The 27719-nt window shown below is 48.4% G+C and overlaps 1 protein-coding gene across 1 annotated transcript; it reads right to left on the bottom strand.

Moving 5' to 3' along the window:
* Positions 1 to 27546, bottom strand: NAT8L (N-acetyltransferase 8 like). Its single transcript, XM_065634376.1, has 3 exons — positions 27166 to 27546; positions 25603 to 25767; positions 1 to 1829 (listed from the first exon to the last, which is right to left on the bottom strand). The coding sequence occupies exons 1-3, from the start codon at positions 27497 to 27499 to the stop codon at positions 1462 to 1464; spliced, it is 867 nt and encodes a 288-aa protein (XP_065490448.1). The 5' UTR covers positions 27500 to 27546; the 3' UTR covers positions 1 to 1461.
* Positions 27547 to 27719: the final 173 nt, after the last annotated feature.

The raw sequence follows: 27719 nt of genomic DNA on the forward strand, positions 1-27719 counted from the left end.
TAACAGAGCTGAACCCCTCCACCCACCCCAAATTAAGTGCAGCCAGAAATGTTTTCTGTATACTTCTGATACCTCATTTTAAAAATGAAAACCTACCGATCTTCTTTTTCCCCAAGACATAATTCATGCAAAGTTGCTATTTGTTTAAATAAGTTATAAAAGTTGATATCTCAGGCTAGAAGAAGCTGTAGTCTTGGTTATTCTTTAGTTGGCAGGCACTGTACATATATACCGGGTACAGACACATGCCGAATCTGCTTTGCATTGCTTTTTGCATTGTACAATTCACAAATCTGACATCATTAAAGCAGTTAACTACCTTTGATGGAAGGCTGCAGTGAGGCCATCTACATTTATCGAACAAGCAGCTGGTTAAGATAATAAGTATGCTCCCCCCGCCACCCTGGCGCTCCCCAAAATGCGATTATCTGTCACACGTTGCTTCTCTGAAGTGGTTAGATTTGGTGTGCACATTAATGTGCAAATGTGTTGCCATAGGAACTGCAGCCTCCATTACGCCTCAGTGACACCATCCAGCAAAAGCCATAACTAAAAATAATAACAACAACAACAAAACCCCCTTAAAAATAAAAAACAAACAAACAAAACCCCCAAAAGGCAGCAAAGAGAAAGTCCAACGCACATGCGGAGCCTGGCCCAGGACTGCAGGTTACGCGTGGCTACAGAACAGCGTGGGAGACATTTAGGTTTGATCTGAACTTCACACTATGGTACAATGGGGCTCAGAGTTCAGTCGGTCCGAGTCTGTGCTGGCTTAGGAAGGAGCGGGGGGATGGAGCGGAGTCGTGGTTACCGGGTGCACCCGGGGTCTCTCAGACATTTGGCAGAATGAGGCACATCCAAAAAAAAAGTGCAACACCAGTGCCGTGGTGGCAGGGCGATGTGCTGGAGTGCGTGCACGCGCTTTCCTCTTCATGCATTGTAGCAAGCGGGTTGGGGCGGGGGGTTTTTTGCACCCCCCCTACCTTTTCTTTGAAAACTATTAACCAGTAAATAACGGTTAGACGAATGCATATTCTACTTACTGGTGCATGAAATACTGAAAACTGCATTCAAGTAATATTTCTGCACTATTATGAATGCATCACTATGTTATCTTACATTTGGAAAAGGAGAAGACTATGTACACCAGAGCAGTGGGACTACTTCGCAGTTACAGTTTTCTGTGCTTTACGGAGGTACCTGGGAAGGAGAGGCCGCCGCTCCGCTCCGCCGGGTCGCAGGACGCCCGCCACCGCCTGCAGCATGCGAGGAAGGAGCGCTGCTCGGCAGGACAGCCAGCTGCACAGAGCAAACCAAGAGATGACATGAGGGAACAAACACTCAACCCAAAATCGGCAATTCAACAGTGGCGATAAAGAGAAGGGCAATTTATTATTTTTGAAGGGGTAGGAGGAAAAAAAAAAAAAAAATTTGTTTGGTTGGTTGGGTGTTTTTTTTTTATTCTTCCCGCAGCTGCAGGCGGTAGCGATGATAGCGGAGCTGGAAAAACATTCTCTCCAGTAAGGAGCGCGTCATCCCTGGCAGGGCGTAATGTTCGACGACACCCACGTGCTTGAACCCCAAGGACTCGTAGAGCCTGTGGGCTGCCATCTTCACGGCCGTGGTTCCCAGCACGACGGACGAGTAGTTGTTGAGCACGGCAAACTCCAGCACTTTGCGGCCCAGGGCCTTGGCGATCCCTTTGCCGCGGTAGTTGGAGTCGACGGACATGCGGCGCAGCTCCACCGTGTTGTCCTCCTCGTTGCCCCGCGCCGCCACGATCCCCACCACATTGCCATCCAGGACGGCGACCCAGAAGCAGGAGCCTGCGGGAGATAAAGCAGCCCCTGTAGCTACTGGCCACCTCGGATGGGAAAAAACAGGCAAGGCACTCGCTTGTGAACATGCTGATGGGAGCTGGGCTTGAGGTCAGAAGTCTAAGGACCTCCACAAGTAAGGACCAAACTTTCTTTTCCCTTGCTACTATGAAGGGAATGTTGTTTTCCAGAGGAAAACGCAAAGGAAAGTCTCTACAACCCAAAACGTGAGACTCCTAGGGACCAAGCGCTACAAAGCGCACGTGGCTGCTGTCACAGACAGGGAACGATTCTCAGCTCACAGTGGCACACAATGGGCAACTCCTGACCTGCACAGTCACGTTCTCCTGTCCTACCACTGGTTTCACAGCAGCGAGTCCCAGATCCCTCCCAGCACAGCACAACCCATCTTTCCCTGCTTGTTGCATCCCACCCTGGGATGCAGCAGCGGTGCAAACGGCCTCCTGTCCACTTTGCTGCCAAACTCCTCCCCTACCAGGAGCTGCACTTTGCAGACACTCTTGTCTCCAGGTGAGCGGCTCGCCTGTGGTGCGGGCAGGGCATGAGTGGGCTTATCAGCTGAGAGCTATGGAGAAGTGCAATGTGGTCCACAAAGCATCTTTGGTGTGATTTGGGAGGGCAGGATCCAACCCAGATGCCGGTGAGGGGAGGGAAGGCTGAGCCCCTTTCCCTGGTGCTGTGGCAAGAGGCAGGGAGCCAGAGAAGAGGACTGGAATGGGACACCCCATGTCCAGGCATAGGGAGGTGGTAAAGCCTCCTTACATCCAGGAAACTTGTGTTTGCCAAGGGCCAGACACCCAGCCATGGCTCCAGCCTCTTGTTGGGACTCAAAAGGATGTTGCTTTCCTGGTGCGATGCAAGAGCAGCCCTGACGGCTCAGGGCTCCCAGCAGCTTCTCCTGCCACCCCCTTTTCCATCCACAAGGACCTGATGTGAAAGGCTAAATAAGTGACTGCCTGGCTCATTCCTGACCACCCACATCTGGATGTGTAAGTGCATCTTCCTCCTGCGGACTTCAGGGGCTCAGTGCGGGATTTGCCGAAGACAGTTTCAAATAGAAAATCCAAACTGGGCAGCGAGATGAGAACTTAGAACCACCAAAGCCAGCGAAGCACAAACAGGGAAAAACGTCATACGCATTTCCCCAGGAAAAGCATCTCCTCTGCACAGCCAAGACCGGGCTCACCCACCAGTTTGGGGTGCTCATGGCCAGGCTCCCCTTGCTCTGGAGGCGCTGCTGCTCCTCCTTTGCTTGCGTGTGCCCGGTGAGAGCATCTTGTGGGCTGCAAACAGAGGGCTCAAGCAACTCTGGCCAAAACCATGTAGAGCTTCAAAGAGCAAAAACAGTCCCATCCTTAATCGCACCCTGGCACCAGTCAGCTGACAACACTGCTCCAGGAACGAGGATGTGGCTTAATGAACAGGCTGCCCTTTTGGGGGTGCAGCGGGTCAGCACTGCCCCTCTGCAATGGGGTTAAAGGCTTGGTGGGGCAAGTGCCGCCTCCAAGGGGTGAAAGCGAAACCCATCTAATCAAAGCCCAGCAGCCTGACAGGCACACAGCCAAGCTCAGGATGAGCCCCCCAGGGTCCCAAATGCATTGACCACAGCCCCAGTGATGAAGTTCAAATAAAACTGGGCCTTGCTGGAGAGAGGTACCAATATCATCCCACCCCATGGCTTGTACTGGCCAACAGACATTAAAGCCAATGTAACTAGAAACTGCTTTAACTCTGGACTATTACAGCATCACTTGGCCTTGCTGGCAAGGGCACTTAAAACAACAAAAACCAAAACAACAAACCCAAACAAAAACACAACACAAACCCAACCAACCAAAAAACAAACACCCCCTCCCAAAACCAAACAAACAAAAAGCAAACAAATAAACCAAAAAAACCCCCACAACCGGAGAAACAAAAATGAAATTCAAGTAATGAATTACTCAGGTCTTAACCAAAGATCTTCACAGAAAATCCTGGTGAAGGAAAAGCATCTTTAACTGAGCTGAAAAGACGCATGTTGTCAGCACAGGGCAACTGTGACCTTAGCTTGAGTATTGCTTAATTAACACCCAAGAAAGCCACTGTTCAATTACAGCAGCTAACGAGGGGCACTGACAGGTCTCTCGCTAAGAAGGAACGTGTTGACTTTCAGTGCTGAGGAGCAATGTGGCTTCACCTGGAGGAAGAGGATCCCAGCATAGGAGAAACCCTTGGCACAACAGAATCTGCTGCAGGCAACGGCCTTCTCCTTCCCCAGGGCTAAGCAGAGGAAACTTGACTTGAGCAGCAGCTCCATGTGTAGCATCAACCCCACCAACTGCCCTGATCCAAACACATGACACTCATCTGTAAGGACTGGTGTTAAACAGCCCGGTTGGGTGCACAAGGGCGCACAGCACCGCTCCCCCTGCAAAATGCAGGGTGGAGGACAGTGGAAATGAATAAGGCAACTCAGAGTCCTTTGCCACTGGAGGATAGCAAAGCACGGGGTGGCAGAAGGTGCCTCCTGGGCTGCTGGCCACAGGACTACTTGACGAAGCCATTGGAAAGAGACGGTTGAGGTCTTCCTCGCAGTACAGCCCAGCTTGCGGGAAAAGTCAGCAGCAAACAAAGCGCGGGGAACAAGCCCAGGTTCGACCCAGCACATCAGGCTCGTCCCCACCTTCAGAGCGATGTGCAACTCCAGGAACACTCACTTTTGCTCTCCCTGCAAGCAAGTCATCATGCTGTCGCTATCTAGGTCAACAGCTAATTTTTGAAACACTGGGACCCATCTTGACCCATTTATCATGAGCAGTTAAAATGTCTTTCCTCCACTGCCGTGCTGACAGTGCGGCTTGTTCCCCTGCATTTGCCTGGATCTCAAAATGTAATTTAGTCAGACACGACCCCAGACGAAGACCTACAAGTGCTGAAACTCAGCAGCTGCTTTCCGTCTGAATACAAATCGCAGGGCTGTGAGAGCTCACCGCTCTCTGCTCCGCAGCCTGGATTTAAACCCCTCGTCACGTAGCAGTTTTGCCCAACACACTCCCAGCCCATCCATCACACCTCCAGTCACACAGCACACACACTCCGAAATTCAGGTCATGGTGGTCCTCACCCCTACACGCACAGCCACCAATGTCAGCTCCTATGGTGTAGCCCAAAGAAGGGGTTCAGAACCCCCCATACTCAGGGAGCAGAGGTGACATGCTCCCCCAGGGACATGCAGTGTTGTCCCCATCACCCGCCTTGTCCTGACACAGCCCCCGAAAGTGTCACAAAGCAGGCAGTGACCAGTGCCCGCCGAGCTGCAGCCGGTGGCACAGCCACCACGTCCCTGTCCTCCAGCCTGCGGCACGGAAACTCCACCTGAACCTATCAATCAGATATCAAGATTTGTCTCAGCCCGAGGTTATGTGATTGCTTCCCTCATCGCTTCCCGCTTTTATTCCTGATTTTCCCTTCTTAGTTAGCACCTCTATTCTGTGCCTGCCAAACCAGAGAGGCTGCTGAAGCTCAACCAGTAATATTTCCCACCTTTGTAAAACACCACATTTCCAGTATTTTAAGTCTTCTGCCTATTTAAAACCCAAATCAGGACATGCCCACCACAGCAGAGCTCAGAAGACCCTTCATACCCCCAACCACTCTCCAGGACAGGGGCTGTACCCTCACACCCGTCCATCCCGGTGGGGACCAGCGCGGTTGCAAGCAGCATGACAGCAAACCCACACTCCTTGTTAGTTTTTACTTACAACTTTAAAGCTTAATTATAATGATTTTGAGTTCAACGTGAAAAGAAATAGTATCTGGCACATCTCCCAGGGTGTGTTGTGCACGCAAAGCTTGTAATTAGCAGCAGACTGGACACATCTGCTCGAACAACACAAGTTGTATTCTGCTCTCGTTTACGCCAGCACCATCAGTCCCCAAGACTTTTACCTGCTGCCCATCCCATGTCTGAGCCTGCTCTGAGGATCACCACTGGCCAGATTCTTCAGCCTGCTAAAGACACCTCAAGTTTCCAAAGATGACACAAGCCCAGGAGCAGCTTCCACACGTGAGGCTGTCAAATCCCTCCCTCTGGAGAGCTGCACCCGTTCAGATGGGCATTTGCTACCGAAAGCTCTTTTGGGGTGCCAGCACTTGCTGCTGGCCTCAGGCTCAGATCTTTTCTCCTCGGGGCAAGCCCTCCAGTTTCAGAGCAGGAAACCTGAAGGTCTTTGGCTTGCTTTTACCTGACCTCCCCATGTTTTCAGCAGTCTCAGTCATCTGCTCCTCCTCAGTGAATCTGCGCTTCCAGCAGCACTTACTCTGGAGCAGGATGGAAGCACCCTGAGAAAATCACCCCACGCTGCCATCCCCCAGGGCTGGGGGAGTCTTTTACCCATCTTTTCTGGGCCAAAGGGATTGAGTCAGAGTCTGTCTTGTTTTTGCACTTTTTCACACCTAGGATGAAATAAAATTAACTTCATCTCACCTGTCAGTAACGAACCACAGCCTTATTGCTCACAGTGCTATTAATAGCAAGAGCTGACGTTTTACTCTCACACACCACTATCTGAAAATAATCACTGCTGCAAAGATAAATAAACCCTGATGGCTACAACTCTCCCTGCCCTTCAGATACTCACCTCTGTCAGCATCTCTGCCTTCGCTCTCATCTGCCTCCATCTCCTGGGGTTCCCCTGTCACTCATCACTATGGACATCCAAAGCCCTTCCAGCTCACCCTGCCCTAAGCTCCTCTCTTGGTTTTTGACCAAGAAAAGTCACTCCAAGCTCTGTTCTTCATGGACAACTTGCATTTAACTCCAGCTGCCCTCTGAGCATCACTTGGGAGTACTGGAGGTGCTTACTGGGGGCATCAGATATTTGCAGCTAAACACCAGCCGCTTTGCAGCACTGCCCCTTGCCTCCCAGTCCGTCCCCATCACTCCGGGCTGCCAACGGGCAAAGGCGAGGAGAATCAACCATGGAAAGCCCACCACCACCCCGCTGAGCTCCCTCTGCTCCCCAGCCTGCTGCCTCACCACGCAGAGTCTGGACTCCAAGAACTCACAGGCAAAAGCCAGAATAAAGGAAGAAATTTTTTTTATGATGAGGATGGTGAGGCACTGGAATAGGCTGTCCAGAGAAGCTGTGGATGCCCCATCCCTGGAAGTGTTCAAGGCCAGGCTGGATGGCGCTCTGAGCAGCCTGGTCTATTGAAAGGTGTCCCTGCTCGTGGCAGGGGGGTGGACTAGATGGTCTTTAAGGTCCCTTCCAACCCAAACCATCCTATCATTAAAAACAAAAACTTGGGATGCACACATCTGTGAACAAAAAGCACAAAACGGTTGTGATGTGTGTAACAAGGAAGATGATTTTGGGTTGTTCATGCTTCACAGGTCTGGTTCCTCCACCATCTTGACAGCAGTCAGCCTGGGAGTCCAGGTCAGCAGCGGACAGGTTTCAAGACACAAAGTTTGAGCTCCAGAGGGTAACGCCTTTCCCTGGAAAGACCCACCCAAGGTATCTCCATGCCTTATCAAGCCACGAGGATCCTGCTGCACTTAAGTCCATGAGTCACAGGATAAAACTGGATTGGATGTGCACGTACTGGTGCAAGTTGTACATGAAGAAGGTCACTTTGCTTGTGAGCAGGAATGTTGAGGAGAGATATGGTGGGATAAACAAGATCTACAAGATGCGCTGTAAGATAAAGCAAAGCCAGGGGTCCATATCTCTTGCCTCCTTGAAGTTATCTGCAATACTTGACATGGCAAAAGGCCAGCAGTTCTACATTATCTTTCTGTCCTCGTCTGTGGGTTTGTCTGTCTCTCAGCAACATCTTTCCATACCCTGGGCAACCAACTAGACCAACTTATCAGCAAGTAACTCAAACCACAGAGCTGTCTATGAACCCTGACTTCACCACTGCCAAGCCTTCTGCTCCTACGGGACCATCACTTCAGACATATTTTGCTTACTGGACACAGAGAGCACCATGGTAGTAATGAAATTACTAAGAGCAACAGCAACGAACTGGTGGGGAGAATAACCTGGCAGGGTTGGATGTGGTTCCTCAGCTGAAGGCACCTAGGGCCTGAAAGCACATGCGACGGCGCTTTCTACTCAAAATTTAAGATGATTCTCAGCTTTCGAGGACCAAGAGAGAGCGTTCCAATCTGCCTACCCCTTTCCCACAGTGTGGGCTGCCCCCAGGCTCCACACATGGCTGCAGGCCCCAGGCCCCAAGGGCTTCCCCAGAGTGGCGGCATCACGCTGGCAGCTCATCCTCCACCCAGAGCACCCCCTGCTCCTGCCCAAGGACATGCCATGGGATCCCTGCAAGGCTCCTCTCCCGCTCTCCTCCACCGCCGTGAGCTGCACAGCTCTCCCCCACGCAGCCAATGAGGATGGTGGGCAAAAATAAACTCATCTATTTTTGCTGCAAAGTCTTCTACACCCTTTGGTGAATAAAAGGCCAGTGGGTGGATGGGTGGAAAGATTGGAGCCAGAAGTACTAGCAGAGCGTACTGCTAGAAGAGAGGGGGAAAATGAGACATCAGCCTTCTCCACCAGCACGGGTCTTATGTGATTGAATATAGCAGGTTCCCACAGCTTATGTCACTTAGTGCTCGAGGACTGCTACCCTAAAAACCAGAATTTACGAGCACGCATTGCTCTAACAAAGCAAAGCCCTGTCCACCAGGAACTCTTAAAATCCATTGTTTTATGGTAAATTCTAGTATTTCTACAGGAGCAAGCAAAGCTCTGCTGCCCTAAAACATCCTGAGCTCACACTCAGGTGGCATCAACCAGACAAGAGGACCAAGGGAGCTGCTCAACAGCCACCACTGCTGGGAACCTGCCAGGCAAACGCCAGCTCCTGTGTGCTCACAGCAGAGCCAGGAAAGCATCCAAGGACTGGCCACCGTGAGAAAAGGAAGCTGACATCATGGGAAACTCTGGCCAGGCCCCCAAAAATGAAAAATTGGGACAATGCATCTCCGTCAAAGATGCAATGTGCCAGTGTGAGCTCCAGGAGGGGAGGGAGGCTGCCCACAGGCTCATGCGTGTCTTCTGGGCTTTGCTGGGAGGAGCAGCATCTTGCAAAAGGGCAAACCACCCTCTCTATCCTAGGTTTTCCCCTCAGGCTACTAGGAAGGGGCAAAAGGAAAACAAACAAAAAGAAGCAAACAGAAAACCACAACATACACCAAAAACCACAACAAACACACCTACCTAAAAAAAAACCAACCAAACAAAAAATCATCCCTGTTTTTCCCATACGACAGGACTTACAATTGCCTGTGTCCCTCACTTTTAATACACATACACAAAAGCTTGCCAAAAGCGACTGGCTCACTAATCCGAGAGGTCCGAATGCCCCCAAACTCCTCCCTGCGACCACTGATGTACCATGGCACAGCCCGGTGCAACACCACTGCAGGGAAATACCAGGACAGAGGAAATCCAACATGCTGTTACATCATGAAGCTTTAAATATTTGCCCTTGGAGTCACTTGTTCAGCCTCCCGTGCCATCTTTCCATGTGGTTCTGGCCAGAGCAGCACCCTTTCAGCCAAGCAGGGGTCGTCTGAGCAAGGTGGTACAGAGCAAAACAAGGGGTGTCCTGCACTGGCCACAATGCTGTGCAATTATTACTTATTTATAGATGACAAAGTAAAAAGCCCCGAAGTTCAGTGTCTCGCCTCTCCTCCTGCCAGTGCTATTTATATAGGTTGCTTTAAGCGAGTGTGTGGCAGCAAGTGGACAGAGTCTCCAGCCCAAAGCTGGCTGTGCCATGGCCGTGTGTTGCTGATGCCATTTAAATCCCTGCCCTTTCATCCCGTCTGGGATATGCAGAGGCAGCAGAGGAACACAGCACGTGAGGCAACCCTCCCTCCTCCTTCCCCTCCATCCTCAGCGAAACGCGGGGCAGACCAGCCAAGTTACATCAACGTCAAGGGAGAAAGGAGGCTTTTCTGGGGAGAGCACGGCTGCTGTGATGTGAATGCTGCCGGCGGGAGGAGTTTGGGGCACAGACGTGGCACATCGGCTGCTGCCCGGTCACAGACACGGGCAGTTGGGGTGCAGGGACTGACCAAGGACAGGCGAGCTGCTAGAGACTGCAGCTGCTCAGCTGGCTGGGTAGGAGAGGGATTTGTTTCTGTATTTCTGTGTTTATGAGGCACATTATCGCTCCTTATCTCCACCTTCCCCCGTGTCTTGAGTTTCTCTCCCTTCCACCTTTCTACAGGATGTTTCAAAAAGATGGACCCTATTCAAAATCTTTGCAACTGTGTCCATCTTTTTGAAACACCCTGTAGTTCCCCTTCAGCTTCAAGCAGGGCTGCATAACAGTTCCAACAACTTCTGCTAATAACTCTACACTTGACTTCAGTTGAAAGGCATTCCTGGAGGGCCCTGATAAAATAATGGCATTTCAGAGTGGTTTATGGCCATGGAAACCACGTGAGATTTGAGAGGCCCTGACTCTGACACCTGTGAGCATCCCTCTACATCAGACAAGGCCCAGGCATAGGGGAGCAAAAAATGTCAGGGACACACAAGAATTACTCATGCATGAAATCAGAAATGCTGTGAGACCTCTTCCTTTCCATAAATTACTCCACATAATCTACCACCACAGGATTCATTGCCCCATCATAAATAATTCCCTGCTGGAAGAGCACAGGGCAGTGCATCTATATGCCGAGGGTGAGTGACACCCCTTGATTCATGGGGCATCTGGGCAGCCGGCAATGAGATCACCTACACAGCATGAAAAGAGATGGATGATTTGGTCCCGAGCCACTAGCTCAGCTACTTCTCCATCTACCTTTTTTTCCATCCTTGCTACCTTTCACCTTTGTTGCTGTTGCTACTGAAGGCTGAAGCTACTTGGAGCCATCTCAGGCAAAGCCTCCAGAGTTGCAATCAGCAGGGGATCAGTGAGTTGACAGTGGCATCCAGCATCTGACCTGCAACATGGCCACAGCACGGCTGCTACCAGAAACACCACGATCCCGATCCTCAACAGCAACAGGTCTCAAACCACCCCACGAGATGGGAATTTGGAGGTGGCCTCTGCAGCTGATGAACCTGAACTTAAAATGAGACATGGGGGGTGCTGGGGTTTTGTACTGCAGGCAAGAGCTGGCCTAAACATCTGTGTGAACCCAAAAGCGTATTTGGATTCAGACTGGAATATGCCATAACATGTCACTGCTGATAAACCTGGAGCAGCACAAGCTGCACAGGTGCTGGTCCCACCTGGGGATGGAAAGGCTGGTGGGGTTGCAATTTATCATCAGTGCCTGCTCCATGCTTCCTGATGGAGTTGGTACATACCCAAAAGCACTCAGCTACTTTATCAGAGGTATTCCATTTTGGGGTGTCAAAGCCCCTGGAAAACCACTAAGATGTTAACAGCTGGTTTACCTTAACTCTAATATTTTGACTGGAGAAGAGAAAAATGCATTCTGCAGCAAACAGACTTCAGAAAGTAGCCAGGTCGGGTCCTAGCCAGCGTCTCCTGCTGTCACTGCTGGAGATGTAACCCAGCAGGCATTTCTGACCTTCTTAAAGCCTTTGCTTTATACATCACCCTGTTCCTCCAAAACATCTATGTGACAGCTCCTGCCCATGTACCTTCCTCCTCTAAAGCTTCAGGAGGACACAGCCTGAAGGTCTGGATCAATGCAAGGTATCATTGGTCATATGCCACATGAGCATTTCACGGGTTAATTTTTCAAATAGGCTTCAGACATAGAATCACAGAATGGTTTGGGTTGGAAGGGACTTTAATTATCATCTAGTTCCAACCTCCTTGCCATGGGCACGGACACCTTCCACTAGCCCAGGTTGCTCAGAGCCCCATCCAGCCTTGAACACTTCCAGGGATGGGGCATCCACAGCTTCTCTGGGCAACCTGTTCCAGAACCTCATCATCCTCATAATCCTCATAGTCTTGTGGGGCTCAGAGTGTCACCACATGTGACAGCACCAGGGGAGCTCAGCAAAGCCCAGGGAAGTACTCAGCACATCTCAGGACCAGGCATTTGATGGGACAGCTAGAAATCCAGACAGGGTAAAAACAGCCCTTCCAGCACATTTCAGAGGGTGCTATATTAAGGAGTGCAACAGCAGGACTTAAAAATCTTACATCTGGCTCTATTTGCTGGCCACAATGCACCTTCAACATATAAATGTAAAATGTAATAAAGCCAATGCATCACAATTGTTCAAGAAAAAGCTGCAGAAGCAGTTACAGAGGATTAGAAGTACCCTAGTTATCAGGGCATGTTTAGCCTGGTCCGTCACTCTGCTCTCCACTGTTGAAAAGGACACACGACAAAGAAAGGAGAGACAAAACCACTGATGTAGCGATTGGGGTCTACCTGCTGGGTCATCAAAAGAAAGCACAGTTTGAGAAACCAGGCATTGTCTGTGGGTTTTTTGCACATGGGCGATTGTTATCGATAAGCAAAGAATTAAATAGCTTAAAGGAGCGGATAAAGGCTAGAATATGCGATTTTGGCCCAGCATTGTCCTCAGAGCTAACTGGATGGGGAGTCCCAGCTCACTGGAGCTGGCTCAGCAGAACAGACCGGTCTGCACAAATGGACAAAGCCAGAAAAAAAGTACTTAACTGCTTTCAGAGTACATGTTCCCTATGCATCCAAAATCCGCACTAAGCCCATCAACTGCGGAGTCAGACCTTAAGTAAATCAGCACTTCAAAATTTAGACTGGTTTTTAGTTAGAAGCTTAAAGGAAAAAAGAAATCAAACCCTGCCAGTTTTGGTAGCCTGCATCTTCACACAAAATGGTCAAAAGACTGACATGACAATTAGCTTCTTTTTAGTTAAATTAGTTTACAAGATAAAATGTCTTGCTGGTTGTGTTTTAAGCCAGCTCCTTAAAGGACATTTTTAAGTCTCAGTCTCCATCTTCTACATCAACCTTTCACTATATGGTTTTATTGCTTACAGAAAGGTACTGAACTCACATGACAGCACTTTCCACTTCCAAATACTGAAAAAACTGGAAAATCTACAATTATTGGAGGTTCTAGAATTCACTATTTGCTGGTTGACTTTTACCTCATATGCATTACTGTAAAAAGGCACTGAGCAATAATCATCAAATGACTTTGTTTTAGCTTAGCAATTGGCCTAGCCATAAATCATACAGGGAAAGCAGGTAGAATTGATCTTATTTTCACCATCCACCATCACTCATCTGGTCTAAATTTAGCCAAGACTCCCTCTAGTTCAGTAGAAGTGCCTGTATCTACACTGGTATTGCACAAAATGCTTCATAGCAAAGAGAGAAACAAACGTTACATTTACTTAAGGTTAAATAATAAATGCAATTCTGAGCTCTACAAGGACTTGCAATGAGTTTTATGCTGCTCTAACTGAGGTCAATCACCTTTAAGGTGAGTCACGCTCCAGGAGAGCCCCTCTTCTGCAAATGACCACAGCAAAAGCCTGCACGGCTCACTGCAGACACCTACTTTTAGCCAGAAATAAAGCAGGCAAGATATATTTCCAATGCACTGGGGCTCCCCAAGTGCTGGTGCAGATGCTGACTGGTTCTGCAAACACACCCAAATCTACGCCTGTAAGGCAGAGAAGTGATAGAAAAGGGCAATGGCACAACATTCAATTGTAAGTCAAGTAAAGGATGCATGCATTTGGCCAAAAAGCGCTGTACAGCGTGTTGCAGTGGTTCTGAACGTGGCTTTTTTCTCCCCCTTAGCACATTCCTGCTGCCCTCAGAAGCCTCTGAATTAGGAGCTCACTACCACAGCAGCCGAGGGGCAATAGCGACGAGTAGCAGTTCGCAATATTCACCTGCAGAAACACTGACCAGAAAGGTCTCGGGCTCCAGGGCAGTTCCTCCACTTTCCTTCCTGGGCCGTACCAGGAACTGATGGGCAGGGACTGCATTTCACCAAGTGCTGCACAGCAAAGAGAACCTCCCACAATACTCTCCTGAAACTAAGGATAAATACCACTCTGCTGCACTCAACACCTTTCTTTCTGCAGATGACTTGAGTTTCACAAGAATTCTACCTTGTTGCTAACACGATGAATCAAACCTTTACAACCTCTAACTTTCCATTGTACTAATAATCCACAGGAGTGAAACAGCAAGTGGTAAGTAGTTACATTTTATCTGACACCACAGTGAAGAATTCATTACTCAATGCAGAGCAAAATACTGGAAAAAAAAGAAATGGTTCAGGGCACAGATCTGGCACAAACTACAGGCTGGAGTCAGTCAGTACACGGCTTGATATCCTTGAGCCTATTGAAAGCAATAAATATTTATTCTTATTTCTAGCACAGCAGCTTGAAATGGTGCTGCACACTCACCCTTCTTCCCAGAGCTCAGGAATCCAATAAGGACACCAGTTATACTCAGCTGGGACCAATTAGCCCCATCATATCAGAGAACATGAATTGTCACCATGTGCCATGCTGCAATGAGCCCCCCAAATCCATTGCAATGGACTGGGAAGAGCTCAAGAAGAGAGGACCAATGCTTCTGTTTGTAGCAAATGCAACTCCTGACCCATATAAAAAAACCAAATAAATAACTAGCAACCTCTCTGGAAGCAAACCTTCCCAGTGTTCCCTAAGTGCTTTTCACACCATCATGCTTAAACACTGAAGGTCTTCCTCCAGCAATGACTCTTGACGACTCAATGACCCAACCAACCCATCTTCTTCCAGAAGAGCAGGGAAAGAGGTGCTCATCCCACCACCCTGAGGCATTTCACCATGCTGCTCTGGGGCTGAACCTGACCCACTGACTGCAGGCTGGTGTTTGCACCTTCCCACACCTCCAACCCAGCCCTCAACTGACTGACATGGTGGGTGGTGACTCCGTTGGTCAGGTAGAAATGGCAGACGGGGTTACTGCTGCATTCCCATCCTGCTGTGCTTGTAAAGTCTGGCTGCAGGAGATGCTGAGCCCCCCTGAGAAAGCCCTCTACAAAGCCCCAGTATTGTCTCCTTCCACCCACCGTGCTGTAGATGTCACCAAGACCTCCCAAGCAGTGCGAGCCTCCATCACCACACATCTCTCCAGTTTTTAACCCTCAGCAAACCAGTGGCAACGCTCTGTGTAAAGCCAGAGCACTGGCACGGTGCAGACACACACCTCGGTGTTGCTAAAAACAATGTGTTTCTATATCTCTCTTCTCATACATCAAGGCCAATGTGTCTTGAGCGTAATTCTACTGAACTCAACTGCTCCAGACTGAAACTAGCACATTTACTTAATATGGCAATGTAAGAAAATTCTACATCCATAAATACATGAACATCTGTCAGGCTGGGCACAGACAATGGACATATTGTGGATGGTGCATTAATAGAAAATGAAAATTACATGTGTAAATCTCTAAAATTAAAAAAGGAAAAAAACCAAAACAAAACCAAAAAACAAACCTTTGTCACATGTTCAGACTACTATGCCAGACCAGTCAGACCAAAAAGCCCCTACAAAAGCCTAATCCAGTTATTCCCATACCTCCTGCGATGCCCATGTATCAACATCTTGCATCCTACACGCACATGAGTGGGGTTCCTTTGAGCCGCAGCCTTGATACCAGTTATAAGAGTCAGGGATTTGCAAGAGATTTGCAAAATAAATCCATGGAGTGAGCAGGTAACAGGCCACGTCTCCCACTGTCCGGGAGTGAGTTACACCATGTATCATCACCCAGTGGCAGACTCATTCATCGAGTACCCACAGAAAGAGGATTGATTCATAAACGTGAACAGCACCTACAGCAACTAGGAGGGATGCAAATCACACAAACCTGGGTAGAAATGCAGTACTTTGAGGATCAAGTGGATTTTCCCAAGTACACAGGCAACACTAAATAACACTGACCCCTCCACCCGATGCTAAGAAACAGCAGAACTAATATAACTAAGAGCAGGTTCACAGCTGCACCAACTCCTCCTTCCAATGCACCAGTTTTCCCTAAAACATCATAAATTCATTCTGCAGGCAGCTGATAGCACACACGCAGCCAGCTCAAGGTTTACTCCATCACTGCATTTCCCATTTATGTCACAGGTCTCCTGTAAAGATCAAAAGAGGACCTGGACCTCTACTGAAGGATGTCCCCGAGTATACTCCAAACTCCCAACCAGAGACAAGGGATTTAAGCCCACGATTAAGTTAAAGCAAATGTGCCACTGAATCTTTAAGCCAAACTGTCCCAGAGCTCAGTCCCAGTGAAAGTGGGTTTTTTTTCTTTAGAATTTCACTGAAATCCTCTTTAGCTGTTTGAGTTATCCGTGAAAAGTGTTCCCACTTCTCAAGAATCCTCGCAGACGCTTTGATGCTTTTCAGACTACTCAAGGCTCAAAAAAAGCCCTGTAAAACCTGACGACGGCTTATTCCCAAATGAAAATTGCTGCCCGAGAGGCACAGCTTGATGTTATCCTCTGAACATTTGCAGGTTCTGAAATCACACTGGACATATATTAGCCATTAAGTGAATCTAATTGACTTTACAGGCAGCAAAAGCTTGAAAAGGTGTTTTACAAATAGCCCTTTAAAACAGTTTGGATTAAAAAAACCCCCTCTCATTAGTATCCCTTTCATACAGTAACTTCCCCCCAGCTTGTTTTCTCGCTTTTTTTAACAAATCCCAGCACTAATGATGTAATTCCAATAACAAGGACTTAACCAAGACGCTCACTGCTGTTAAACAGACAGCAGCACGTTATCTCCCATGCATTTATCGCTGTCTCTAACTAATCATCATCTAAAATCGCTTACAAATGGCAGGTGCTTCAAACCAGGCTATTTTCAAAAGCTTCTCTTTTCATTTCTACTATTTAACATTATTTTAAATTGAAAGACTACAGATTTAGGTCTTCCCTGGATTGTCACTAGAAGTGTTACATAGTGTTTCTGACTGTTCCAAGGAGGATGAACAGATTTGGCACCTCCAAAAAAAGAGCAAAAATCCCTGATCTCAGCAAATGAAATGTTTGAGGATTTTTTTTGCTGTACTATGACTGCAATGATGACTTTATACATCCTATTAAAATGGGAAGAATGGGTTTTATAGGAAAAATCATAGTGGAAAAGACAATCAGTAGGCCATGACCAGATATATTTGGGAGTGATGTGGGTCAGATGCTCAGAAGAAGGTGTAAGAAATTCTGTTGTTGGCAGCTTATTTGCCTTTAGGCAAAATGTTCTCTCCTCACCACCACCAACACGTGGGTTTGTGCGCTGACGCACTCTGTTTTCAGCTTAGCAGACACAATATTCTTGTGCTGCTGACTTGTATTTATTTTCCATCTTTGTTATTCTACCAACAGAAATAAATACTTGTGCTCACCATGCAAAATATCTGAACAACAGATGAAGAAATAGAAGCACTTGCAGAATGAAATTAAGCAAAGGGACATTAATTTAAAAGCATAATGGGCGGAGAGGGGAAAGATCAGAGAGATGCAAAGTGGGATGCTGTGTGTGGGACCACCATCCTTGGGAGACACCAGACAATGAATGAAGCAAGAACCAGACCAGGCAAAGCCACCAGAGAATTCGACACAGGGATGGACAAGAGGGTCAAGCAGAATTCAAAGAAGAGAAAAAAAGCAAATATTGCAATTTGACACACAACTGAAAAAGTAGGATACAGAACCGCTGTGTCAGGGGAAGGAAGAGGGGGGGGGGGAAAAAAAAAAAAAAAATCAAGGAATCACTATTGGTTCCCAAATGTGGATATTATCTGAAAGCTGTTGAAACGGGTGTTGCATGCGAGATGCGCTGAGGAGCCCCTGGGGGCTGGACAGCTGGTCCATCACCCCCCATTTCAATTAGCAGCATTAGCACAGAGACCAAGAGCCGCAACTGTAAAAGGCAAATAAACTTGTATCTCTGATGCCAGTTTCCAAGTCTGGATTCAAGCACATTGGCAACAAAGAGTGGGAGCAGCCTGTATAGCAATTACCAGTGATCGAGGATAAATCTAGGCAAGTGGCTTACTTAAAAATGCAGTTTTGTCAGTTCAAAACAATTTACGCATTTGTCCCAATTCCTCAGCTTCCTACAGGAGGAAAAAAAAATAAAATGAAAAAAATACTTTGAAGCTCCCCATTTCGCTGATGCAGAAAGCAACAACAGAGACCCATACATCCCTCGGTTCCTTGCAGAACCAGATGCCGGCAAAACACTCTGCAAAGTCTCTTTTTGCTTTAGTCTGGGAGGGAGTAGCATCAAACATGCGATTATTTGTAACAGATCCACAGCGCTGCATTACCAAAATAAAAGCATGTGCTCTGCAATGCTGACAAACACCACCACAAGCTCCCGGAGCCCACGAGGGGCTCCCGACCACCCCGAGCCCCACCAGCCCTTTCCATCCCCGGTAATTAAATATATCCTGCCCAAATAAAGATGTAAGCCCACAGAAGGAATACGTGACTTCTAGAAATCTCCTGTGAAAACTGGAGACGTTTTGAATGGACGGTCTTCCTGAAAATTAGGCCATGAGTTTGGGCTTTTACATTAAAAACTGCTTTCTCAACATATTTACAGGACTTAAGATAGAAAGCAATACTGACCGATAATTTCTACAGTATTGGCACCTCTGGTCACGCATACTGGGAGGAACCAACCTGACCAGAGAGACTCCTCGATAATCCTAAGAGGTTAAATATAATATAATAATGTACTTGGGAACAAGATTTTTTCAGTTCATGTTCCTACATCCAAAATCCAGCATCAAGAGGGGTTCAAAGCTTTGTACTTTTAAAACTCTTGCCACGATTTAGATGCCCAACACAGAACCTAAATTTAGGCTATTATGAAGATCTTAACCTGAAACAGACTTTTTGGTAGTTGTTTTACATCTTGACCATTCCTAAAAAAGCAAGAGAAGGAACAGCCGCCACTGAAAACCCTTTATAAGAGTAATTAATTCGCATTTACATTTGTGGAGAAAATTCTGTAGTCCTTTTTAGGTATATTCACTAAGACAGTCGTGAGAAATCACATACAACCATGCCAGAAAACATCCAAAATGACAGAAAACGTTAAAAAAAAAAATCACTCAAACTCAGAAAAAAACCCAGAATGCCTGACGTTCCTGCCCTCTTCATGTTCATAAGTCCCAGCATGGCTTGTATTTGATGGTCTTGAGAAGTTAACTGAGCCTAAAAAACAACTGATGTTCAATTTACACAACTTATTACTTCTTGTGTTGAAGATTAACAAACAGCACTTGCACGTACCGGGGTTTTTAAATACCTGCAGGCAGAGCTTGTGTTTGGAAGCATGATATCCATGCAGTCATGGCTACAACAAATATCACTGCATTAACTGACAGTCATGTCAATTAGAGATTACCTTTAGAGAGAATTTTTGAATGCACAGAGGAAAAAACCTAGGTTATATCGCACTGCAAAATTTACTAGAAAATCTATTTTCATCAAAATTTGACATGGGACCACGCCAAAGCTCATGGATCTGAAGGGAAAGCTATTTTTGTCCTACAGATGCGCATATTCAGGAACGGGTTTGTGCATATGTTCCTACTCCAGGAATAAATAAATAGGGGGGGAAGGCTGCAGCGGCTTGCCCACGAATGTGTTTGTCCCATTTGTGTGTGTGACACAGCCCTGAACCCACTCGAATCCACAGGCTGCTCTGCTCATCAGGCAACTGCAGCTCTCCCCATGAGCCGGTCAGCACCGCTTTGGACTCTGCACTACCTGATCCCCCTAAATGTGGGGAAAAAACTCTGAATAATACAGATTTCGTGGGGCAGTGCTAAGTGCTTACAGGATGGGAATGCCTCCAGATACAAAACCCAAAAGGTCCTCTGCAGCGAAACAAGGCAGCCACAAGTGATGAAGTGCAAGATGTAGCAGGAGAGGTGGGTTTTGGGAGAGGCAACCTAACTTTAAAGACATTTTGCATGATTCAAATAATAAATGAATAAATATTCCAGTCCATTACTAATGCTGGACAAAGCATATCTCCAACACTTGGAAACATGAGTTATTTTTTTCCTATTGCTTCCCAACAAACTGGAGATAAATGCCAAATTAGGCAGCTCTGCTAAGTTGTAGAAACCCAAAAGTGATGCTGGGAATTGCGAAGCAGCAGCATCCCTGACCATCGCCCTTGCAGGAGGCCAGCCTTGAAAATATAGGGTGTTTCAAAAAGATGGATCCAAGTGAGAGGCGTTTGGAATTAATTCAACTATTGTCTCGGTGTTGTCTGTACAGCAGGTGGAAGGAACACAGAGCATTTATAAAAAGGTTACTAAAACTCGACAACTCATTAAACTGTTTGTAAATTTTTGCATAATTGTAAGATGATGCCATCGTGAAACTGGGTCCATCTTTTTGAAACACCCTGTACTATTAAATATATTAAAGGTCTCTAATCCTAATCTTGCAGGATCTCTCTGATGTGGAGATTGCATCCCTTGCAGCACCCTCATTGAATTGCAAAGAGATGCCTGCACATGAAATGCTCCCAGGAGTACCAGACCAGCAGCGGTGGGGAGAGGAGCTGGGAAATGCCGAAATGGAGATAAGGACACAGCCTCTCCCCTGGGTGTTCCAGCTCCCAGCCCCACGCCGCACTCCCCAAGGCCCCGTGAGGTGCATGAGGAGAGGCATGCGTGGAAATCCCGACACACCACAGCTACCTCGAGGCTTTGGCAGATACGTGAGGTCAGGGCGCTGCATCAGCCAGCGAGAAATGCAGAAGATAGGGATGCTTTAGATTCCAGCTGCCTCCCGGGCAGGACTGTCCCAAAACACATTCCTCCACTGGGAAGCTGCAGCCCTAAGCCCTCTCCTGGCGCCAGGTAACTAAGCCCTTTCTTTGCAAAGCAAGAGCAGCTCTATTCTTTCCAAACAATGTTATCAGCCGGCAGCGGAGCTTCTGCTTATCTGGCAGCTTGAGTATTACCCAGAACGTGGATGAACTGGGCTTCATGGCCACCTCTCTGCCAGGGGGCTCTGTGGTGGGGCTCGTAAAGACAGAGCGACCACAGCTCCCAGGCTGAGGATCTCCTCCCAAGGTGGCCCCTGTGTTTTCCCTACCAGCACCCCAGGGCTCAGCAGGAACCACATCATGTCCCATCCAGCTGCTCATCTCCTTGCAAACACCTGGCTTCAACTCCTCTGGTGTCAGCACTGTCCCTCTGGCATCAAACCCACCACAAAAGGGCCCGATTCAAGAACACAATTAAAATACTTGCTTGTTACCCAGACAAACATCCCACCAAAGGTGAGAAATGCCTCAAAAGGAACAAGCAGAAAACACGATCTTACCTCCTCACAACCCAACTCTGGTCCTGCCCAACTGGTGTACTTCTGGCAGAAGGATGTTATCCCAAAACCTCTGCCAAGAAGAGCAGGACATCCCTCCTTTGGGCTCAGCTGAGGAACGTGCCACCCAAGAGTGGCAGGAATTGAACCCCAATAAGCCAATCCCCTGCAGCCCCTCTTCCTTGGGACACAATCCCTGTCCCCCAGGGAGGTGAGGATATTAGCACAGGCTCTTTGCGTGCACCCTCACAGACCAGGGGACAAAGGGGAGGCTCTGCTCACCCCTGGACGGAGCCAGGAGAGCAGAGGTACACGTGCCCTCCCGCCTGCCCAAAGCTCAAGAGCCGCAGACATGCAGCCACTGCTGAAAACCACAGCTCTGAGCGCGGCGTGTTTAATGTGACCTGACACCTCCTGCAGCTTCGGCTTCATCTGCTGCATTACACAAGGCAGATGCTCTCGAGACTCCACCAGGTCCTGCAGCCACAGCTCTCCAGGTTGCTTATCCGAGCTGTCTGTCCGTCCTGCCCTGCGGCACTGGGCATTGCAATGCAGCCACCCGGCTTGTCACCAGTGCCCAAAGCCACCAGCAAAGGCCAGCTCCCAACCACCACAACACACACACCCCGCTCGGCAGAGCCTGCCAGGACACCAGCAGCAGGAGACAATGCTTTAAACCACCACAGAAAGACATGACAGCTCATCAGCCAAAGCCTCAGCTCTGCTCCTTTTGGAGAGCAGCGGCTTTTGCACTGGAGTCCTGGTTTCCATCAGCTCTCCAGCAGAGACCTCAACCTCACCAAGAATCTCTCTAACACATCAACCACTGCAAAAAAAAAAATACAACACAACCGACTGGGACAGAAGTTTGAAGAGACACTGTAAAACTGGTTAGTCGCCAAAATCAGACTATAAAAGAAGCTCCAGCTGTGCTTCTCTTATTTCTGTAGAGAAATGCAAGAGGCGGGGCTCTATTTAAAACTAATTCCTCTTTTTTTGTTGTTGTTTACTAGAGCCTAAGTTACTCTGGTTGACAATTAAGCCCATTATCCGACTCCTTTCTTTTCTACCATCACAGTGCCTTTTTTCATAGCCTATTAAAAAAAAGGAAAATTCCAATAAGTGCTATTTTAAAATGTAAAATGCAAGTTTACAAGGAGCTCAGGAAGGTGTTTGAACCATTCAACCTTCTGTTTTAAGACCCCAGTACAGAACTCAACATAAACAATTCCCTTCCAGTCAACAGCAATTTCATGTCACCCCACTGCGTCCAAGCTCAAAGTTAAGCGCTGGCCCAAGTGTTCTGTCAGATCCTTGGCACAAGTGTAGGAGGGCAAGAGAAAACAATTAAATTTTTGCTAGTTTATTTCTGCAGAATCACTGTCAGGACATACTTTTCAGTTCGTACAAAACTCAGCAGAAGAAATTTAAAACAGTAACTAACTTGGAGGCAAGCAGTGCAGAAAAACTGCAGAAGGAAAACTATAATATGAGGTAACTCACAGGATTGTTCAACACTCATCATTAAGCTGGGTGCTTATGACAAGCCAGGTCCTTTTGGTTCGGTTTTAAATCCAACCCACAGTCTTTACAGATGCTTTGGCAAACTCACCATGAATGACCCATTTTAATAGTTAAAATACTCCCTCACTGTAGATGCCTGCCTTACCAGGTGCTATTTGCTGTAGATGCTCTGTACAGTGGTGCCCCAGCCCTGGGTACCACAAGGAGCCCACTGCAAACAGCAGGTTTTCATGCCTGGGTATCACAGACACCGAGAGCAAAACCTCGGCAAAGCTATGACCAACATCATGATCTGAGACTAAGATCACATCCCAGTTCTACCCGTCACCCTAAGAAACAAGAATGCATAAACCCGCCACAGAAATGCTCCCTTACCCTATTTTCCATGCTGGGAAAAAAAAAATATATATATATATATTCAAGCAGGTTAACACAGATTCTCCAAAGAAGGAACAAGAAGTTGCCTGGTTGTACTCTCAGCTAAAGCCAGGCCAATATCCAGTTACATCAGGTTGGTGGTTCTAACTTGTCTTGTTGAGCTCTGCCCACCTCCAGCCTCTCTGGCCCCTGTCCCTGTGCCCGATTCCCCTCACTGTGACCATTTCTTCCCTAACACATCACGCGGAAAGCTCTCGCTAATAACTCAGCTGGAGCAACACACAGGAGAACGAGCCCTTCTCATTCCCTCTGCGATCGTCTCTGCCTGTGTGCTAATTTGTAAACTAGCTGAACAAAAGACAAACTTGGGGCTGGAAGTCGTTTTATTGTCATTTTTCGGTCCTCTGGGTGGGATGGGCAGCACCAACACAGCACATCACTGCCTTTCTCCTTAGGTTCCAACAGACGGCTTCCGAAGTGTACAAAACTCTGCGCTTTTCCAAGGCAACTGTATTTATACCACTATCTTAGGGGGAAGAAACCCAGCAACTGTATTTTGGGGGGAAACAGGAGCAAAACACTGGATTCACGCCTTGTGCACAGCTACACCAAATAGCACCATGTGGCTTCAAGGCACATGGACAGACATCCCTGGTCGTGCCAGTCCTGACCCATGGACGTCCTTCTCCTCCCCAGTCCCCAAAGCTTCTTTGGTTTTTACCTAATTACAACTTCAACTTGCATAGCACCACTATCATCAAGAACCTTTAACAAGCACCAACAATCCCATAAATCTACTTTTTATGGCACTGCAGAAGCCTAATTACACATGATTAAATTCTGTCAAAAATTAAAGCCCACACACTTACTCTAAAATTGAAATCAGCCCTTTTAGGTACCAAATAAAAGCAACGCTAAGGTTTCAAAAACATGTTGGCAACACAGCTGAACTAGATAACATTACTGACCCTAAACAAACCAAGGGCATTCCTTACTCTTCATTTGAGTCCCTTTCCTTTATTTTCTATACATTCTAATGTTATAAATAGACACTTTGCTCCATGCCCTGAATTGTGACCATACAAGTCCCAAGTATTAATGAGCGACGCAGTTTAAACACCTAATAACTCCATATTACTTGTTCTTATTCTACTGAAGTTCCCTGCCACCTTCTCCAGCATAATACATTGTTGAACCTTGCTGCAGAGGTTCCAAAATGTTTTGCTAAAACCTCTTTTATTTTTGTGACACCACCTTTAATGAAGATTGAGCTTTTTAAATACAAGTCACACAGGACTTGTAATTTTTACAAAAACAAGCACGGTAAATGAAACACAACCTGTGTGTATAATAAAATGGGACATGATCCGTACAAGATCTGCACCATGATGGGAAATGAAATCTAAAGCAAGAACATCTAAGGTATTTGGGGATGTTTATTACAGGAGGAGCATCATTTTAGCAAAATGTAATATTGCACAGTAGAAGCGAAGGAAAGTTTGTGGCTATGGTGCTTCCTATGAGTCCTCTAAAAGTGCCCAGGAGTAGATCTGTCATACCTGGGGAACAGCAATGATACAGCGAAAACATGCTCACATGGCAAAACAACAGAACAGGTACCCTGGCAAGATGGAAATAACTAAGACAGGTTACTGGCATCGCTTTTGCTCTCCCCGCTAGTGCTACACAACCACCAAAAGCAAACCTCAAACCCCAAGTGACTGCCCAGACATCCCCTTGCTCCAGTCCTCAACATGGATGCATGCTTACAAAAAGGGAAATAGCACCTGACAAGTTCTAAAGAGGCTCTTTTATATAAAAAAACAATCCCATAAGAGACATTTTACAGCTTAACAAGCAAATATTATCATTAGATACTATGTTTTTTATTACATCCATATATGTAACAAATGGATGAATACATATTACATCAAATCCAGGCAGCATCCCTTTACATACCTGATCTGTGCCTCTTCCAAAACACTGGCATTAAGGAATATTCTTCTTAAGTAATACAGGGAAATGGGTGCAATAACTAGAACAGGTTCCCCTATGTATTTGGGATAAAATGCCTTTCATCTCCCCCTCCTCCTGCCCTCAGAGCTAATACCAAGGGCAAGCAGCAAAGAAGTACAGAGCTCAAGCAGTAAGGGCTGGGGTGGATCTAATAAGCAGTAAATAACCCGCATCCTTCAGCCTCAGTGTCCCCAAGCACCCACATCCCTGTCCCCAGACTGGCTGTTGGGCCCAGGAATGCTGCATTCAGGAGGAGGATGGAAGCTGCCTTGGATGACTAGACATCTTATGAAAAAAAAACCAAAACAAAAAAGCCCAACGCGCGCACACACACACCAAACCCTAAGTCCAAATCAAACCAAAACCAAAGATGGCTTTGTGCCTGGTGTGCCCAAAGAGCTGCATTCTGGCAACTTTTGAGCTTGCTCAGTGCTGCTGACAGGAGGAAAAGGCACCAGCAGCAAAGAGCAGCCATGTTCCCCGAGCAGGGCTGGGGGAAGGCTCCCTCGGGGGAATTCATACTCACCTGGCGGTTTCATGTAATATTGCTCAATATCGGACATGTCCGTATGCAGCGCGCAATCGAGATAGTGGAGGATAACTTTTCTACTGAAGTAGTACCTCATGCCCATCAGAAAGATGGGCAAACAGCAGGTCAGCAGGAAGGACTTGGTCACAACAAAGCATATTACTATGGAGATAAGGAAGAGAAATAAACGATACCTGTCAGAAAAGAGAATTTAGTGTTGATTTCGGAATACAAACTCATTATTAAAAACAAAACAAAAAACAACAACAAAAAAACCCAAACAGGCACAGAGAAAATATACATTTGCAGCACACACAGAATTGACTCTCTTGAGATTATCATGTTAAGCGACTGTGCATCACACCCAGAGAACCTCGGAGAAGTTACAGGGTGCCTGGAGAGAGCTGGCGGGGACAATGCTGTCATGCAGGCAGGACCCACCAAACCCCCCCCTCCGCCCAGGAGAGAGGCTGGTGGGGACGCTGGGGACACCCCAGACCCCCGCTTTGCTTTCCCCGGTGAACCCAAAACCCATCCGGGGCAGAACAGGCAGGTTGCGGGCACGCCGCTCCGCAGCCGTGTGTTCCCCACTGCAGCATCACCATTGCCATCGTGGGAAGCACCAACTCCTGGAGAAGACACCCTGGCCGCCTAGATGCTGGGGTGCTGCTGAAGACCTGGGGGGCTTCCGCGGATGCCCCCAAGATGGCAGCTGCCGCTGGCATGTTCCAGCCCCCCAGAGCTGCCGGCTGAGTCCCCCAACTGCCTGATGGGGGGGTCCCCCTCCAGCACAAGGCACTTTCCTCCCCCATAGCTGGCATATGGGGGTGCAACCTGCCTGCAACCACCAAGGGCATGAGAAAACAGCCCAAAGCTTGCTTGGGGTGGGGGAACACACATTAGTAATAACGTGACCCGCACTTCCGTGCAATTATTTGCACGGGGGAGGCACATTATTATTTGCACGAGGGAGGGGGGGCACCTTGCAGGCACTATTGTGGCCATGCAGCTCTGGGAGATGAGCCGCCCCCCCGGCTCGGCCCTGCTGCAGGGGTTGCCCCCTCCCCGCGCCGGGGCAAAGGAAAGGTGGGGGGGGGCGCTCCGGTGGCGGGCCCGGCCGTCTCCAGGCAACGCCGGCACGCGGAGGCCCCCCCGCGCCGGGCTGCGCGGGGGCGGTGCAGTGCGCGGTGCAGTGCGCGGTGCAGTGCGCGCACCGCTCCCCTTCACCGCTCAGCCCCCCCCGCTCAGGCCTGAAATAACTACAAGGACGACTCTACCCTCACCCCCGCGCACCCTACGCGGCGATTCCCCCCTCGCCTCTCCCCCACCTTTACAACCCGCGCAGGGTCGCGCATCCCCCAGGGCTTCCAGGCTCCCCCCGCCAGCCTCCGCCGCAGCGCTGCGGCTCCGCGGCCGCCCCGCACGATGCTGCGGCGCTCCCGCTGCAGCGGGTCCGCGGCTCCTCCCGCCTCTCCGACCATCTTGTGGAGACCCGAGGTTGTGGGGGGAGGGGAAGAAAAGACCCGCGACCCCCACCCCCAAAAGGGAGCAGATACTCACCCGCCAGCAGCCCGTAGAGCAGCTGAGTGAGGGGCTGCTGCTTCAGCCCCCTGAACGCCGTGTTGGGGATCCGCTCCATGATACCCTCGTAAAATATGCGGCGCACCACCTCCTGCTCCGAGGGGTGGAATTCGCGGATATAGACATTGTCGCGGCGGGGGTCCTCTTTTGGGGGGCTGAGGGGAGGCGGGGGGGAGGAAGGGGAGCCCGCCAAAGAGGGCCACATTTGGGAGGAAGAAACAATGATCGTGTCTTTTTTGGATCCCGGGATTGATTCATGATCTTCCGCCACAATCTTGGTCTCACAAACCATCTTGGGAGACAGACAATGCATGCAAACCGGCCGCGGGGAGGGGGCGGAGGAGAAAAACGGGAGGGGGTAGTGGGAAATTAAAAACTAAAATCTTAAAAAAAAAAAAAAAAAAAAAAAAAGGAAAAGGGGAGGGGGGAGGAGCGGGGCGCGGAGCAGGGACGGAGACCCGCCAAGCAGCGGCGGCGGCTGCGCGGGACGCGGAGCTGCGCGCCCGGTCGGGACGGGAGAAAGGAGCTCCGCT

The sequence above is a fragment of the Caloenas nicobarica genome, chromosome 4 (assembly GCF_036013445.1).
Source record: "Caloenas nicobarica isolate bCalNic1 chromosome 4, bCalNic1.hap1, whole genome shotgun sequence".
Lineage (NCBI taxonomy): Eukaryota > Metazoa > Chordata > Aves > Columbiformes > Columbidae > Caloenas > Caloenas nicobarica.

Coding starts and splice junctions, on each gene's coding strand:
- NAT8L (XM_065634376.1), bottom strand. CDS start 27,499: ATGCATTGTCTGTCTCCCAAGATGGTTTGTGAGACCAAGATTGTGGCG. Junction 25,768..27,165: donor GCTCTACGGGCTGCTGGCGG/GTGAGTATCTGC, acceptor TTATCTCCATAG/TAATATGCTTTGTTGTGACC. Junction 1,830..25,602: donor ATATTACATGAAACCGCCAG/GTGAGTATGAAT, acceptor TATCTCCCGCAG/GCTCCTGCTTCTGGGTCGCC.